The sequence below is a fragment of the Cydia pomonella genome, chromosome 19 (assembly GCF_033807575.1).
Source record: "Cydia pomonella isolate Wapato2018A chromosome 19, ilCydPomo1, whole genome shotgun sequence".
Taxonomy (NCBI): Eukaryota; Metazoa; Arthropoda; class Insecta; order Lepidoptera; family Tortricidae; genus Cydia; species Cydia pomonella.
The window spans coordinates 403,042-417,038 of record NC_084721.1 but is presented as its reverse complement, the minus strand read 5'-3'; the positions used below and the strand labels follow the sequence as shown (position 1 = coordinate 417,038).

Sequence of the window (13,997 nt, the reverse complement as noted above, 5' to 3'; positions counted from 1 at the left end):
TAATCAGATCAAGTGAAACCAAGACAAAACGCTAACTTTCTATTTCAATGACAAAATCGACAATAAAATTAGATCCTGATAATATTCTACCAAAATATAGCTCCATTTATTAGTCATAATGTCATTACACGAAGTGATAGTATTAATCGATCGCTGTGATTTTTTAATTAGGTACAAACATGCCAAATTAATTGCCTACAAACCGTGTCACACATGCCAAATGTTATTAAAGTGGTAATCTTAATTACAAACTGTTTGCATTCAGTAATTAGTACCTATCCTGAAATTTAATACCAGTACAATAGCGTCACTTAGCAGTACGATAATCACACACATACTGAGCAAAGAGAGAGGTAGCGGAGCATCTCAGACACAACCTCGGCTCACACAAAAAAGACAGTCAGAGGGACAAAGGTCTCGGACAGTTAAGACCTTTCTTGTGTTATGACTGCGCCCAAACAGCCGCGTTCCGCGTCGCTACTGCAAACAAGCTACCGAAGAGAAACTGGCCACAGTACACAGTTTACAACAACGCGCTGCTGGCAGAGTCAAGCAAGCCTATGAGCGAGTTTTATTACGGGCTTTACGAGCAAGTGTTATTTTCTTTAACTCGGTGGCAGTGTGAAAAATCAGTTTACATAAGACTCTCGGGTAAAAAAATATTCGATTGCTAATAGTCGCTTTCTTACCACCCGTTAATATATCATCATTAATTCCGTTAGGTTCTTGTTCATTATGTCGCACAGTAGACATAGCTACATAGAAGCTACTTCCACTTCTAGACTATTACACCTACTCCTCTAAACCTTATTGTAAAGCCTGCCAATGATCTATGGTGTGTTTGCTAGTGCATTCAGTTTTACGATACAAGTTTTCAATTGAATGAGGCCGAATCACAGGACAGGTTCGACCGGTGGCCTAAGGGTTCAGGGCGTTAGCCGCTATAGTTTTCAATTTGAATTTAAATTGCTTATTTCGTAGAATATAATACAATGTTGGTTAGTAGAAGGTGTTAGGTGTTTTAAAGCATCTTAGACTACCGATGTGATGCGAGAGCTGCGGCAGCCGTGAAGGCGCCGCCGTTTATTGAATTATTGAATTGTTTGTCCACTCCCGAGTAAAAGCATTGCTTAATTCAAACCAGAGCTTGAGTGGCTCATGCCTCATGTGAGGTTATCGGCCATATTCAATTTAAGAATTTGCCTTTAATATTTTTCTGGGTTTTTCATTTGCAGAAGCTTTCCGATTCTCTTAATTGTTTGTAAATAGGTATTATGTGCAAATTGCCATTACTCGGCACTATGCAGCATCACAATCCGTGATTTATTATTGCGCTGCGTTGCTGCGTCAGTTTCATTTCGTAGGTATGTATTGAGGAAAGAGTTGCAACTAGCACAACTCTATAGTAAACCACGAAACGAACTGCAATTTGTTGCTTAGGTATCCCAACCTACATTAGCATTCAGATACCTATTTAGGTATAAAACCGAACAATTGGATGCTTACTTATATGTGAATCTTACACACATTTTATCATTTTTTATTTTGATTTATGTATAAGTATCTACAAAATTTTATTTCATGAATATTGAATATTCATAAAGAAAAAGTTACATAAATGTTATTAAATATTAGGTAAATACCTTTGTTTCTTTGAAGTGGTTGAGTCTAAACAAACATAAATCATATGAACAAAGATTAATCCTATCAACAAACAAAGACAGCTACTTTGTCCCGCCGAGCCAACACAAATGTGAATAAAAAGCGCAGTAACCAAACAACCACAATACGATTAGGCAGTACAAATGGCTACAGCAATGTTTGTCCTCTACTTGCGCGCCCTCGCAGCCTACCTTACGGCGTAGGTAATAAGGGTGATGGGAGCAGGGTAGTGTAAATAGTGCTAATTGACAGGAAATTGTAACATTATGCGCTGTTTGAGCAGAGCTTTAGCGATGGCGCCGGCGCGCGTCGCCGCTAGCGCTAGCGGTAATAGGGTACTGGGATAGGTTGACTAGGTTGCGCTAAAGAGAATTTTCAAAAGTTGCAAAATTTTCATGGAAAATTCTCGGTATTATTAAAACAAGCCTTAATTATCTACTTTAAGTCTAAAATGAAAATGGTTAAAGTCTTAATAGTTACTATTATGTTTGGGAGAGGACACTGACTTCTGTAACACAGGTTTTTACACTTTTTACCTAGCTCAGAAGTCAGGGACTTCAATCACTAAAATGTACTTACCTTAATGCCAATAAAAATTTATTTTATTTATTATTTTATTATTTATATTTAGTTGCACGTTTATTATTGCCAATAGTTCTGACGGATAGTTTCGATTGTGATGCCACTTTGTGTGACGTAAATGTCAGATGAAACAGTCGTTAACTTTTTAGTACATTGAGTAATAACCCCTAATCTACGAGTAAAAGAGAATTTTCCAAGTGGAAACTTGCATAAGAACGTTCTCATAAAGTTTCTAGGAATTTCCGACAGTTATTAGAACCCATTGCAAAAATTGCAACAGAACGTGTTTTACCAAACCTACTCGTTGGATGGCAGTTGGTTGGTTTTTAGAATGTCCTGCAACTTACCCATTGCTAATACATATGTAATACGTAGGTAGGTTCTTTAATTTTCATGATTTTCACCACCATTCGAGGATTCGCTCTAATTAAACTTTGGGAAAATTTGCGTTATGTTTTTAAACCAGATTATTTCGCTATAGACATGTCACATAATAATTAATCTTATGCGTGTTAAATAATGTTAAGTGAAAGGCAGCATACGCTAATAAGTTGTAAAAAAAACGAAGTATGTGACCGCTGAATTAATTAATATCATTTCCTTGTATATTAAAAAAAAAAAACAAAATGTATCTTTTCCTGTTGGCTACACGACACAGTTAGGCCTTTTTTACCTATTCAATATTGTAAGTATTAATTTATTTACTACTGCCTACCAAGTATCACTTTATTTGTTTTCGTTACTGTAGATCTCTCGTTCATAAACCGTTTCGATAGAAAGATGTATTTAAAACTATTTATCTAATCATTTCATTAATTAATGTCAAATCTTATAATTTAAAATTTGTCCACTAATCAAAAACATGTAAAGTAATAAATCGTAATACCTAGAGCCTCCTATTAGGACCCCGCATACAAAGTTTTGGCAAAATATTTTTCTAAATGGAAGAAAAACTCAGACATGACCAAAAACACATTGGTATTGATACTCAAATACTTATTGAACTTGAGGACCAAAGTTGTAGTTTGTAGTCCTGGAAATAGTTTTACGGGATTTTAAAATGATGCGTTGATTATTTTACCATTTTCTTAGGTAATGAGTGACCCACTCTAAAGTTTAAATTAAACCGCGAACACAGTTAAACACATACAGGATGGAAGAAAAATTGTGGGGATTAGTTTTATATGCCCATTCGGTATCATATTCTGATTAGAAAAAGGTAGAAGAAATATTTTTTTGACACAAAGAATCTTTTCACGAGTGCGGGAAAGTAGCACCATATGTAATGTAAAAAATATTTCTGTTGTTTAGGGTTTGTCATGCGTAAGTAATCAAATCCCCCAGGGACTTTAAAATTGCTAGACATATTTAAAATTTTCTTTACACTGAATATTTCCCATAAAGGGCTCGGAAATTAAAGAACCTTACTTCTACCATACTAAGTTATTACCAATTGACCAACACGAGTAGGTAACAGAAATTATATCAAACGGTTTGAATGCGATATAGAATATCGAATAAAGTTGTGAATCGACCGTCGACTCGCGCACATTCTCATTCATTAATGTTCTTGATATTGCAGCTAACTTATTATTACACGTCTTTCCGTCTACGTTTGATATCGCGGGCACAACTACTGTTTATGTTATTCTTAAATATTGTTATCATAAACATTAGCTCCAAAAACTGCAACATGTCACAAGAATCTTCAATAAAGGAAAAGACAATACGCACGCTATTTATGTAGGGAAAACGAATACTCGTAGAAAAGATTAGGTAAGTCTTTAAAGTCTGGGGCTAATCGGGGTAAATCGGTTCTTGTTGTTTAATCTCAGGAATTAAAGTACTTAATTTATAACGACCGCCATTGCATCATTGTCAAACATTGTAATTTTCTTCCAAAACTTCAAATAGAACTATTTTTAATTGGCATACCCTGGAAGTTGTAATTTTTTTCCACGCCGTGCGTTGTCTCCAACTGTTTGCATATAGCCAAAAGTTATTAAGACTCAGCTACAGAATTCCGTAAATAACAATTGGAACGTTAGTTTATGTTGGCTCGTGCTGACGCGACCCGCGATAACCGCGATTATCGCCGACCCGCGATACTCGTATCGGCGCGGCCGCCGGTGCCAGCCGACTTAATTGTAAACTAAGGTATGATGAACTATGAATTCATATTACATTTATATGTTTTCCTACTCCTCTACTGTTATCGGTCATTTATACATTCATTAACACGAATATAAGAATATACATAAAAGGTTTCAAGAAAAGTCTATGCTGTCTATTCCTCATAACAGCACTTGGGCTTTAAAATCGCTAGAACGTTACTGCGATTAATGGCTACGAACCTAACAAAATCAAAACTAATACAGTTTCAAACTAAGTGCATTGCTGTCAACTTACAAAATATTCATTTGGTTGCATTGCATAGTAGAAACAATTGCTTCATAAGTCAGAAACACGCATGTGACACCCGTAATACAGCAACACCCATAGACTACGAAGACCACTTAGCGTTGCATGTTAGTCCCCACAGGCTACTGTGGCCAAAATCGAGAAAAAAAAACTGTCCAAAAATTTAATTTAGCAAAGAGCAAGTATTAGGGCCTCATGAGTTACGACGCGTCGCCGACCGGCCGGGTCGCGGCGGCGGCGGGCCGGGCGCGTAACAAGGTATGCTCGCGTATCTTAGCTATATACTTTGGCTTTGTTAACCTAAATTAAGATTTATTTTTGTTGACTCGTAGGAAAAGTATTGTATGCAACGTTGTATAAGTGGGTCAAAAAATGCTCGTGGCGTATTCCTTTACGCCATACTCGCCTTTTTTGACCCATCTTATACAACGTTTGCATAAAATACTATTAGTTAACATGTTAATGCGTACGTAAAAGTGTACCTGACTTTCTTTTCAAAAACTTAAGACATGTAATGTTTCGTTATATGTGTTGTTAGTAGGTACAGTCAGCATCAAACGTAGCGGATCAAACAAGGTCTCAAAAGTATCTACCATTCTGTAATAGTTTAACAAAAAGTGATAGTTCTATATGTGGAGCAATTAAGACTGTAAAATATATACTTTTGAATGTAAATTTTAGAGATTTATCTATATTTAGAAAAGCTATCCCGAATATCAGATACTTTTGGCGCGTTGTTTCATCTGCTACTATTGATGCTGACTGTATCTAAATACCAAATACCTCACCAATTTACATTCATACTTAATGCCATAATGTCAATTATTTTAAAATGGGTACTTAAGATGTATCTTTTATTCTTTAAAATAGGTAAGATCATTATGGTGTAAAATTTATTAGGATACTTATATAAATACACATAAGTAATATAAGTATGTATACATATAGAAATAATAACGCAGAAACCTACAATCCTACACATGAGATAAACTGAAATATAAATCTAAGGACCTAGCGAAGATGACAATCGTTTGCAGAAAACGAAACGAAGCGCCATGATTTCCATACATTTACGGGTATCTAAATCTAAGCGTTTCACCTGATCTGTATAGGTATCTGAGTATTTGTGCGTGCGCTTTTGCCCTGTAGTCCTGCCTTTCAAGTAGGTATAAGTTGTTAATTCTAACAAATCCAAAATAAATAATTAATAATTAATTAATTTTAAATATTCTTGGGTCGGGTCGGGTCCGGGTGTAGGGTTAGAGCCGGTGTAGCTTTATTTGACGTTCATAAGCGCATTGTAATATGCCTACTTGAATAATAAACTATCGTTATCTATATTACAACAGTTACAACAAAATACATCGTAATATGAACTAATTTGGTGCGCGCCCATTTTATAGGTTTTAAGCATCATTAAAACCGTTAATGGGTGCGGTCGTAGCACTCGCAGCGCGCATGGAACTCCTCTGGAGTTGCAGGCGTCCATAGCCTACGGAGACTGCTTAACATCAGGTGGGCCGTAGGCTTGTTTGCCACCGATGTAGTATAAAGAAAGATACTTGTCATTTTTCTTTTCATATTGGGGAGCAATAAAGAATATTTGTATTGTTTCTATGAATTAATTCATTTAGGTCTCGTTTAAGTAAACTACCTATGTGTTAAAATAAAAATTACGAAAGTTGAAATCTGTGTTTAGTACAGTATTAAATATGGCATAATTTACAATTATGTTATAGGTAATTATAAAATGTGTACACAAGACGCAAAACTTTTTCTCGTACAATCTTGTGCTTTCTTTCGCTCGAGACACAAAATTGAAAACCCACTTTGCTCTCTTAGTGCAGAAATAACTATTTATACTTAAGAATATCTTAAATTATTCGACTAAATAGCCTGCGAAATTTGATCGATAAGAAAAAAAAGTGGCTGTGACATAATCGGACAGACAGATGGACATGACGAATCTATAAGGGTTCCGTTTTTTGCCATTTGGCTACGGAACCCTAAAAACTACGAAGATAGGTATGAAACGTGCAAATACATAAAATCGGAAGAAATCAAATCTGTGACAGATCACTAGGTATTAAGACCATCGGGTCGGGAGACTATTAACTTGTTTAATGGAGATAACGGGGTTATCTATCTTTGTTATTGCTTACATGTGACACTAATCCTTACGTAATTCGTGCGTACAATATTACACTAATATATAGCAGATAGTGCAATGTTCTTCAAAAAGGTCAGGAACCAGGCCCACTAATTCTTTACTTTCTGGATCTGTTCGAGCGTACACAAACAGACTTTCTACATAGTAACCCCCTTATTCATAAACGTGTACTAAAGTTACGATGCCGCTGATCATTGTTTGTCCCTTTCCATCATACCAATACGTCAAAAAGGGACAAACGATGATCAGCGGCATCGTAACTTTAGTACACGTTTATGAATAAGGGGGTAAGTCTTTAGAGCGATGGCATAAAAGCCGAGAGTCGAAAAGAGAAAGAAATTAGCGTAGAGTCAGGACTTTTGTTTGAATTAAGGTTTAAAATGAACGTTTTAAACGACTGGTTCAAATCGAATGAAATTTGAAATATACTGTGTCTATACAATACCTGCTTGGTTACTGACAATTCGGGCTTCTAGTTTTATCCTCAACGAAGTTATAGGGGAGGTCGAAAGATACCTGGACTGCTTCGAGTAAATGATGGTACGGCCGTGCCGCTTTTCTGCTCGACTTGGCGGGGGCACTAACGTGCCCCCAGATATAAATTATTCAGATACATATGTAATTACTCAAAATGGAGAACAAACAAACGGACAAAATCAAAGAACTCAGGAGGACATTGATCTATCCATACATATATTGAGATTCAATTTCTATAACATTTATAAGATGGACCCTACATATGGCCAGCAAGTGAACGTCAATCGTCAGTGGATATAATACAATCGTCAGTAGCGTATTCTCATTGTGCGTAAAGATACAAAATTAAGGGCGCTAAGCACGAAGAATTTCGAACATTGACCTGTCATTTCCTATATCTATCGCATGCGCATACATTATACTGCTGTTCGTCGTGCGTAGTGGGGCATTGACCGCCTGCATTATGGGTCGAACAGCAATTCTCTTTATTTTGGCACAAACAATCATTACAGAAGAGTTACATTAGTAAATATTATATATATTATTGACAATACATTATGGGTGAAACAGCAATGTAATCACGCGCATGCGATTGAGATAGTAAATGTCGTGCCCATGTACAAAATTCTTCCTGCTTAGCGTCCGTACTTTAGTGCTAACTACACTGTCTGATATAAATATGCATCAAAGATTTATATAACTTCGTATTCTCTTTGATATGCATTAGCTATAATTCTACTTATGAAGTAGAATTATAGCTAATGCATTATAGTTTATAATTACCTATGAACCTCCAGGTATTTTTGTTGTATTTTCCTTTTGTTGCGGGCATCTTTTGTATTGTATTTTTGATGTGTTTATATGATTATTAACTAACACAAACGGGACTTAATCGCGTATTAAGTTTTAAATTTACCTCCGACGTTTCGAGGACGGCGTTGTCCCAGTGGTCTCGGAGGAGACTGGCTAAAGTTGACATCAACATCTTCTAGCCGCGCGAGTTTGTCGAACTACCCGCACTTGATCTTGTTTATTGACGTGAACATTCTGCGCACTAGGGATGTTACTTTGTCGACACACAACACTAACGATATTCGATTTTTCGACTGTCGATATTCGTTCTCGCTTACATAAACTAATGACTGGATTCCATGTGGATGAGATCCCCAAACCCTCGTCCCGATTGAAATAGCAATGTTTTTTGATTTCAATGACTTCCCGCACTTTTCTGCTGTAGAAATGGCGATCCGTGGAAAGGATTTAAGGGTTATGCAGCTCGATCCAGTGGTTTGGTCCTGACTCCAGTAAATGCTCAGCCACAGCAGACTTGTTCACCTGACGGTTTTTGACAGCTGTGATATGTTCCTTAACTCTTTCTGCTATGGTGCTCTTTGTTTCCCCGATATAGGAACTACCACAACTGCAATCAATTTTATAAACGCCAGGTGACTGAAAAGGAATAACGTCCTTTGGCGACCTTAGGCTCCCTGCGACTTTGGATAAAGGGGTGTAAACAGTCTTTATAGAGTACTTTCCAATAATTTCCAAGTTGGAACAGTACCCAACTTTATCCGTTACCCCTTTTACATACGGCAGAAATGCCGGTTGTCTGGAGACATCAGGACGTTTCCCTCTTGCTTTCCGTCTGGGTTGCCACCTTTTTACCTTATACCCGTTCCTTTTTAGTATCTCCTGAATGTGCGACATCTTGCTCTTTAAATATTCAGGGTCACACAAATCGATACGCGATTAAGTCCCGTTTATGTTAGTTAATAATGTGTAAAAATCGTGAAAGTTTAAATCAGTGTGTTTATATGACTCTTTGGTTTCTAAATAAAATTTTGCTAATTTTGTCAGGTATTATTTAAAGTCCAGTCATAATGGTGCGTGCGCGCTGCAGCGGTATCGCGGGGGTATCATGGGTTATCGCACGTGCGTCACTATTACGCTTGTGTGCGTGCAGCTGAGCCAGCACCACTGACCAAGAGATTCCTTGTTGTGCTAGAAATACTGCCCTCTTTTCATTTGTACTCTGCGTGAATCGGCTGAAGACAGCACAGTCAGCATTAAAAATGATTCTGAGAATCGTTGTTTTGATATTTTACTACAGTTGGCTGATTTAAACATAATCCGCACCCCAAGTACCTTGTAGTTACTCTAGACAGAAGTCTTACTTACATGTGTCACCTACAAAAAGTATCAACTGCAGACCAGGAATAGACTAGTGCAAAAATTAAAAGGAACATCTTGGGGAGCCTCTGCCGCATGTCTCCGAACCACAGCGTTGGCTCTGGTTTACTCGACGGCCGAGTACTGCGCTCCAGTCTAGATAAATTGTGTTCATACTTCAGCCGTCGACACGCAGCTTAACCAGCAACTCTCCATCTAATAATATTAGCCAACACCCATCTACTGGCTCCTCGCTCTCAGCAACATAGCCTCTGCGGCTGCGCTCCTGCGAAGAGAAAAATGCCTCCAACGCGAACTAGTGAAAGCGCACTGTAGTCTTGATCTACCAATTCACCAAGACCTGGAGGGCATCGGAAGAAAACGTCTTAAATCCCGAAACCCCCCGGCATTACGGATGGAAAACTCCCTGACCACGTACCCTGGTGGAGGCATGGACCGCAGAATGGGAATCCGTCAGAGACCAAGCAAACCTCTTCTCTGCTCTACCAAGCTTCAAGGAACCCCGCCGGGTGTGGTCCGCTCTTAACCGCCTAAGAAAAGGAATTAGCAACTGCGGCCACCACTGGTACAAATGGGGCCTCAGCTCCTCTCCTGCCTGTAACTGCGGGCAACCAGACCAAACCATCAACCACATCATTCTGGAGTGCCCCCTTATTAGATACACAAGTCATGTAGACAATTTTAAGATCCTATCAGAAGAAGCAGAGAGGCGAAACACGTGTCGAGTTTTGTACTTTTGGTGATTTGTTATATTTATTTGCGTATTTATTTTTGCCGTGCGAGGGTGGCAACATTAATTGCATGTAAAAATATGCAAGTAAGTATAACGGGTTGGCACTGATTGACAAGCACGTTTTCTTTTCGCGAATCTAAAGTAACACCTGATTCTGTTCATTACAGTCAGCATTTATCACAACGATGAAATAGCGCTCCAAAAGTATCTGTCATCCGAAAATTATTTTCCAAATAAAGATATTATTATATCTCTACAGTTCGCGTCCTAAAGTATCTGTTACAGACCAATTGTTCTGCATTTGTGATACCCCGGCCACACACTCGACGAGTGACACGGGAAGTGGCGAGGGAAGAGGCAGAGACGTAGTGTGGCCACGTTCCTCGTCATGGCGCTCGTCATGCTCCTCGTCATGCCCACCGCTCCCTCCTTTGTCGGTTTTTAGCGCGAGTCAGAGGACCGGCAATATAAAGTATGGAGCGTTGCGATTAATCGCGCGAGTAGGGCAGTGTGGGGCCGGAGCGGGCAACATCGCGGCAGCGCGAGGAGCAGAGCCAGGAGCAGAGCGAGGAGCTTAGTGTGGCCATAGTATTAAGCTGTCACTGCTATCAGAGAATGAAGATACTTTTGACGCGTAATCTGGTCTGTTACTTTTGATGCTGACTGTACCCCAGTAATTGAATGCACCAACCTATACTCAATGGGGAAGGCTGACACAAGCTTTTGCAAATATAGTACTAAGCAACATGGGGCTCATAATGTAACTGTTTTTTTATTGTCATTTTTAATTCACATTCGTTTTTTTCCTACTATATATAGCCTAGCCTATTATTAAAATTTAACCGGGTAACATGTTGAAATGTTTTAAACTCCGTGGAATTACACCACTGTAGGTCCCTGCAAACACTACCAATAGAGCAAAATGTATTGAACTTAGAAGTAAAATGTTGGACACTGAATTAAACGCAGGTTTTTATTTTAAATCACTATACCATATAAAACAAAGTCTGTCTGTCTGTATGTTCACGATAAACTCGAAAACTACTGAACGTATTTTCATGCTTTTTTCACCTGTCAAATATCAATAGAATGATTCTTGACGACCGGTCTAGCCTAGTGGGCAGCGACCCTGGTTCAAATCCTGGTAAGGGCATTTATTTGTGTGATGAACACAGATATTTGTTCCTGCATAAATCATAGGCGTTTTTTATGTGTATAAGTATGTACTTATTTATCTAAAGATATCGTCGCCTGGGTACCCATACTAACAAGCTTTGCTTAGTTTGGGGGTAGGTCGATCTGTGTAGGATCCCCTAAATATTTATTTATTTATTGTTGAGGAAGGTTTCGGTGTATAATTGGTTAAGGTTTTGTGTAACCCGTGAGGAGCCGGGCGGGTTGCTAGTAGGTACGGAATAATTTCATGATCAATGCCGTAAATGAACCGGCACATTTAGTATTATATTTACAGTTTTAATACATGTTTGTAGGTGTTTTTTTTTGTGATTAATGTGGTTTCATGATTCATATAGTCAAGGGGCATAGTTGGGTACCTACTCCCTATCTCTTCCCATACTTTAGTTCTTTTGAAGGAGGTGTAAGGTAGTTGGCAATATTGTTTCAACTTATATATTCTTAACCTAACCTATGAAAACAGGTTATCCTAAGTGTACCTAACTTTAAACCTATTTATTTTTAATCCTAAATATTGATTATTTGATATTTAATAAAACCTACATAAAAACAAATGCACATATTAGGCGACGTGCATAATTATAAACCTACCTCTTCTACTCTACTTAGTAATCGTAGTGTTTCCAAGTTCCACACAATTAGGCAATAAAAGTAAAAGAAAAGAAGTCAGTCAGTAAAATAATCCTTACATGTATTCCAAATCGTTATGGAGTTAAAATGTTAATAATTTTGTAGGCATATCTGTTTTCGTAAACAGCTCTACCTATATAATTTAGATGAACAATATAGAATATAGAGGTTTATGTATAGATAAAAAAATCTTAAAATTGTGTTGAATTCAGGATAAACTCAGTTTTCCGAATTTTCTTGTTAAGATACTTACTGTTATGAATACAATGACTTTGTTTTATCATACTTAGGTACCTATGTAATGTCTGCCGTAAGGCCGGTAAGCCTATTCTGGTTCTATCATAATTTGACAGGATTAGGTATCCGCGGTTCTTATGGGATTAACGAATTAATTAACATAAAAGGAAGAATAACTGTCGCTTCGCATATACGCAGGTTCAGGTTAAGAAAGTTACATGTATACAGTTTAAGAAGGAGGCTTTTCAGTAGGAGAGTAGGTAGACGGTAGAGTAAATCATACAATTGGCAATATTTACCTTACAAAGTTAGATGAACATTTTAGAAAATTTTCTCTACGAATGTAGAGCAGAGCTAGGTGGTAATTTAGCCATATGTGTGTTGGTGTTAGGAAATACGGTTTTGACGGGAATTACCTAGTGTGTGGTCCAGGTTTTCTCGGGCGAAAGACGTACCCGTGTCCATGGCGTAGGAGGCGGCGGCGGCTGCCGCGTGCAGCGCGCCGTACTCCTTGCCGTCCATGCCTCCGAGCATGATCACTTCACTGCACTCACCACCGAGCTACGCATGCGTCCGCCGAGCGGCGCGCGAGCGGGACATGTGCGCGCGCGCCGCGCGCCGCCGCGCATGCGCGCCGGCCCCGCCCGTCGCCGCCATTGGCGCGCGTCGCCCAATCGCCGCGCTTCATTTCGAACGCTTTCCTTTTTCCGTGTCGCGTTCTATTTGAAGCGTGTTGATGCATCTCCGTCTCGAGTCACGGAGTATCGAACTTTATGTGGAGGCTTTAGAGGCGCCGGTGTAGTGTATTGGCGTTGTAAAATGTCTGTTTTCCCGTTCGGTCGGTTGCGCTCGGGCGGCGAGCGAGACGGCTGCAAGGAACGTGTGTCGGCGGGGCATGTAGGAGCATGTTATGTGCCGGATCCGTGTACTCGGTTTGTAATTGATAATGTATGTTCGTTAGCCGTTTACTGACTCGCAACAGAGACTAGTTAGTTCCACCTCGGTAGGTATGCGCACGAGTTGCTGAATATCACGTCATACATATGTTTCAGTACCTTCATAGGTACAGTCAAATGAAAAAATATAGAAGCACAGCTAGATTCCTGATGATCAATGGTTAATGTGCATAAACTTGATCTATAATCAAACTTAAAACATTAAATTGTTGTAGACCATGTTAATTAAAACACTGTAGGTAATGTAGGTGCGTATCACGCTATAGATTGTAGTTAATTAGTTAACGGAATAGTTGAAATTACGAAAAAATTAAGTACCTAGCCTCCTCAATATCTAGGTAGGAAATAAAATATTAGAACGACAAGAGTCAATGACCTTTTCACTAGGTAAATCCGCAATAGATAGATAGAGTTACCAGGGATAGCTCTACATGGGGCTTATTTCCTAATAATTTGTAACTTTTAATACATATTTAATTGCTAAACTGATGGATCTAGGTATCTTTTAAAGAAAAGTAATTGTTGAAATATAGTTTCGCTAATACCTATAAATATAAAAATTTGAAAATTTAGGTCCGCTTTTACATGTTTTGGGTAAAACAGTAATTATTTCTTAAATTTTATATTAATTCTCTCTCCTTTTTAGGGTTCCGTAGTCAAATGGCAAAAAACGGAACCCTTATAGATTCGTCATGTCCGTCTGTCTGTCCGATTTTATATACTACCTAGTAGTAGTAGGTAGTAA

At 38.4% G+C, this 13,997-nt stretch overlaps 1 protein-coding gene across 2 annotated transcripts in view; it reads right to left on the bottom strand.

Moving 5' to 3' along the window:
* The window catches only part of LOC133528415 (paired box protein Pax-1), a 39,203-nt gene extending 25,500 nt beyond the window's left edge, over positions 1–13,703 (bottom strand). The window contains exon 1 of one of the 2 annotated variants that reach the window (XM_061865800.1): positions 12,713–13,703. In XM_061865800.1, the coding sequence (XP_061721784.1) occupies positions 12,713–12,830 (118 nt within the window). In that variant the 5' untranslated portion in view covers positions 12,831–13,703. The remainder of the gene's footprint in view (positions 1–12,712) is intronic. The other variant, XM_061865801.1, reaches the window with a different exon arrangement.
* Between the last annotated feature and the right edge of the window lie 294 nt (positions 13,704–13,997).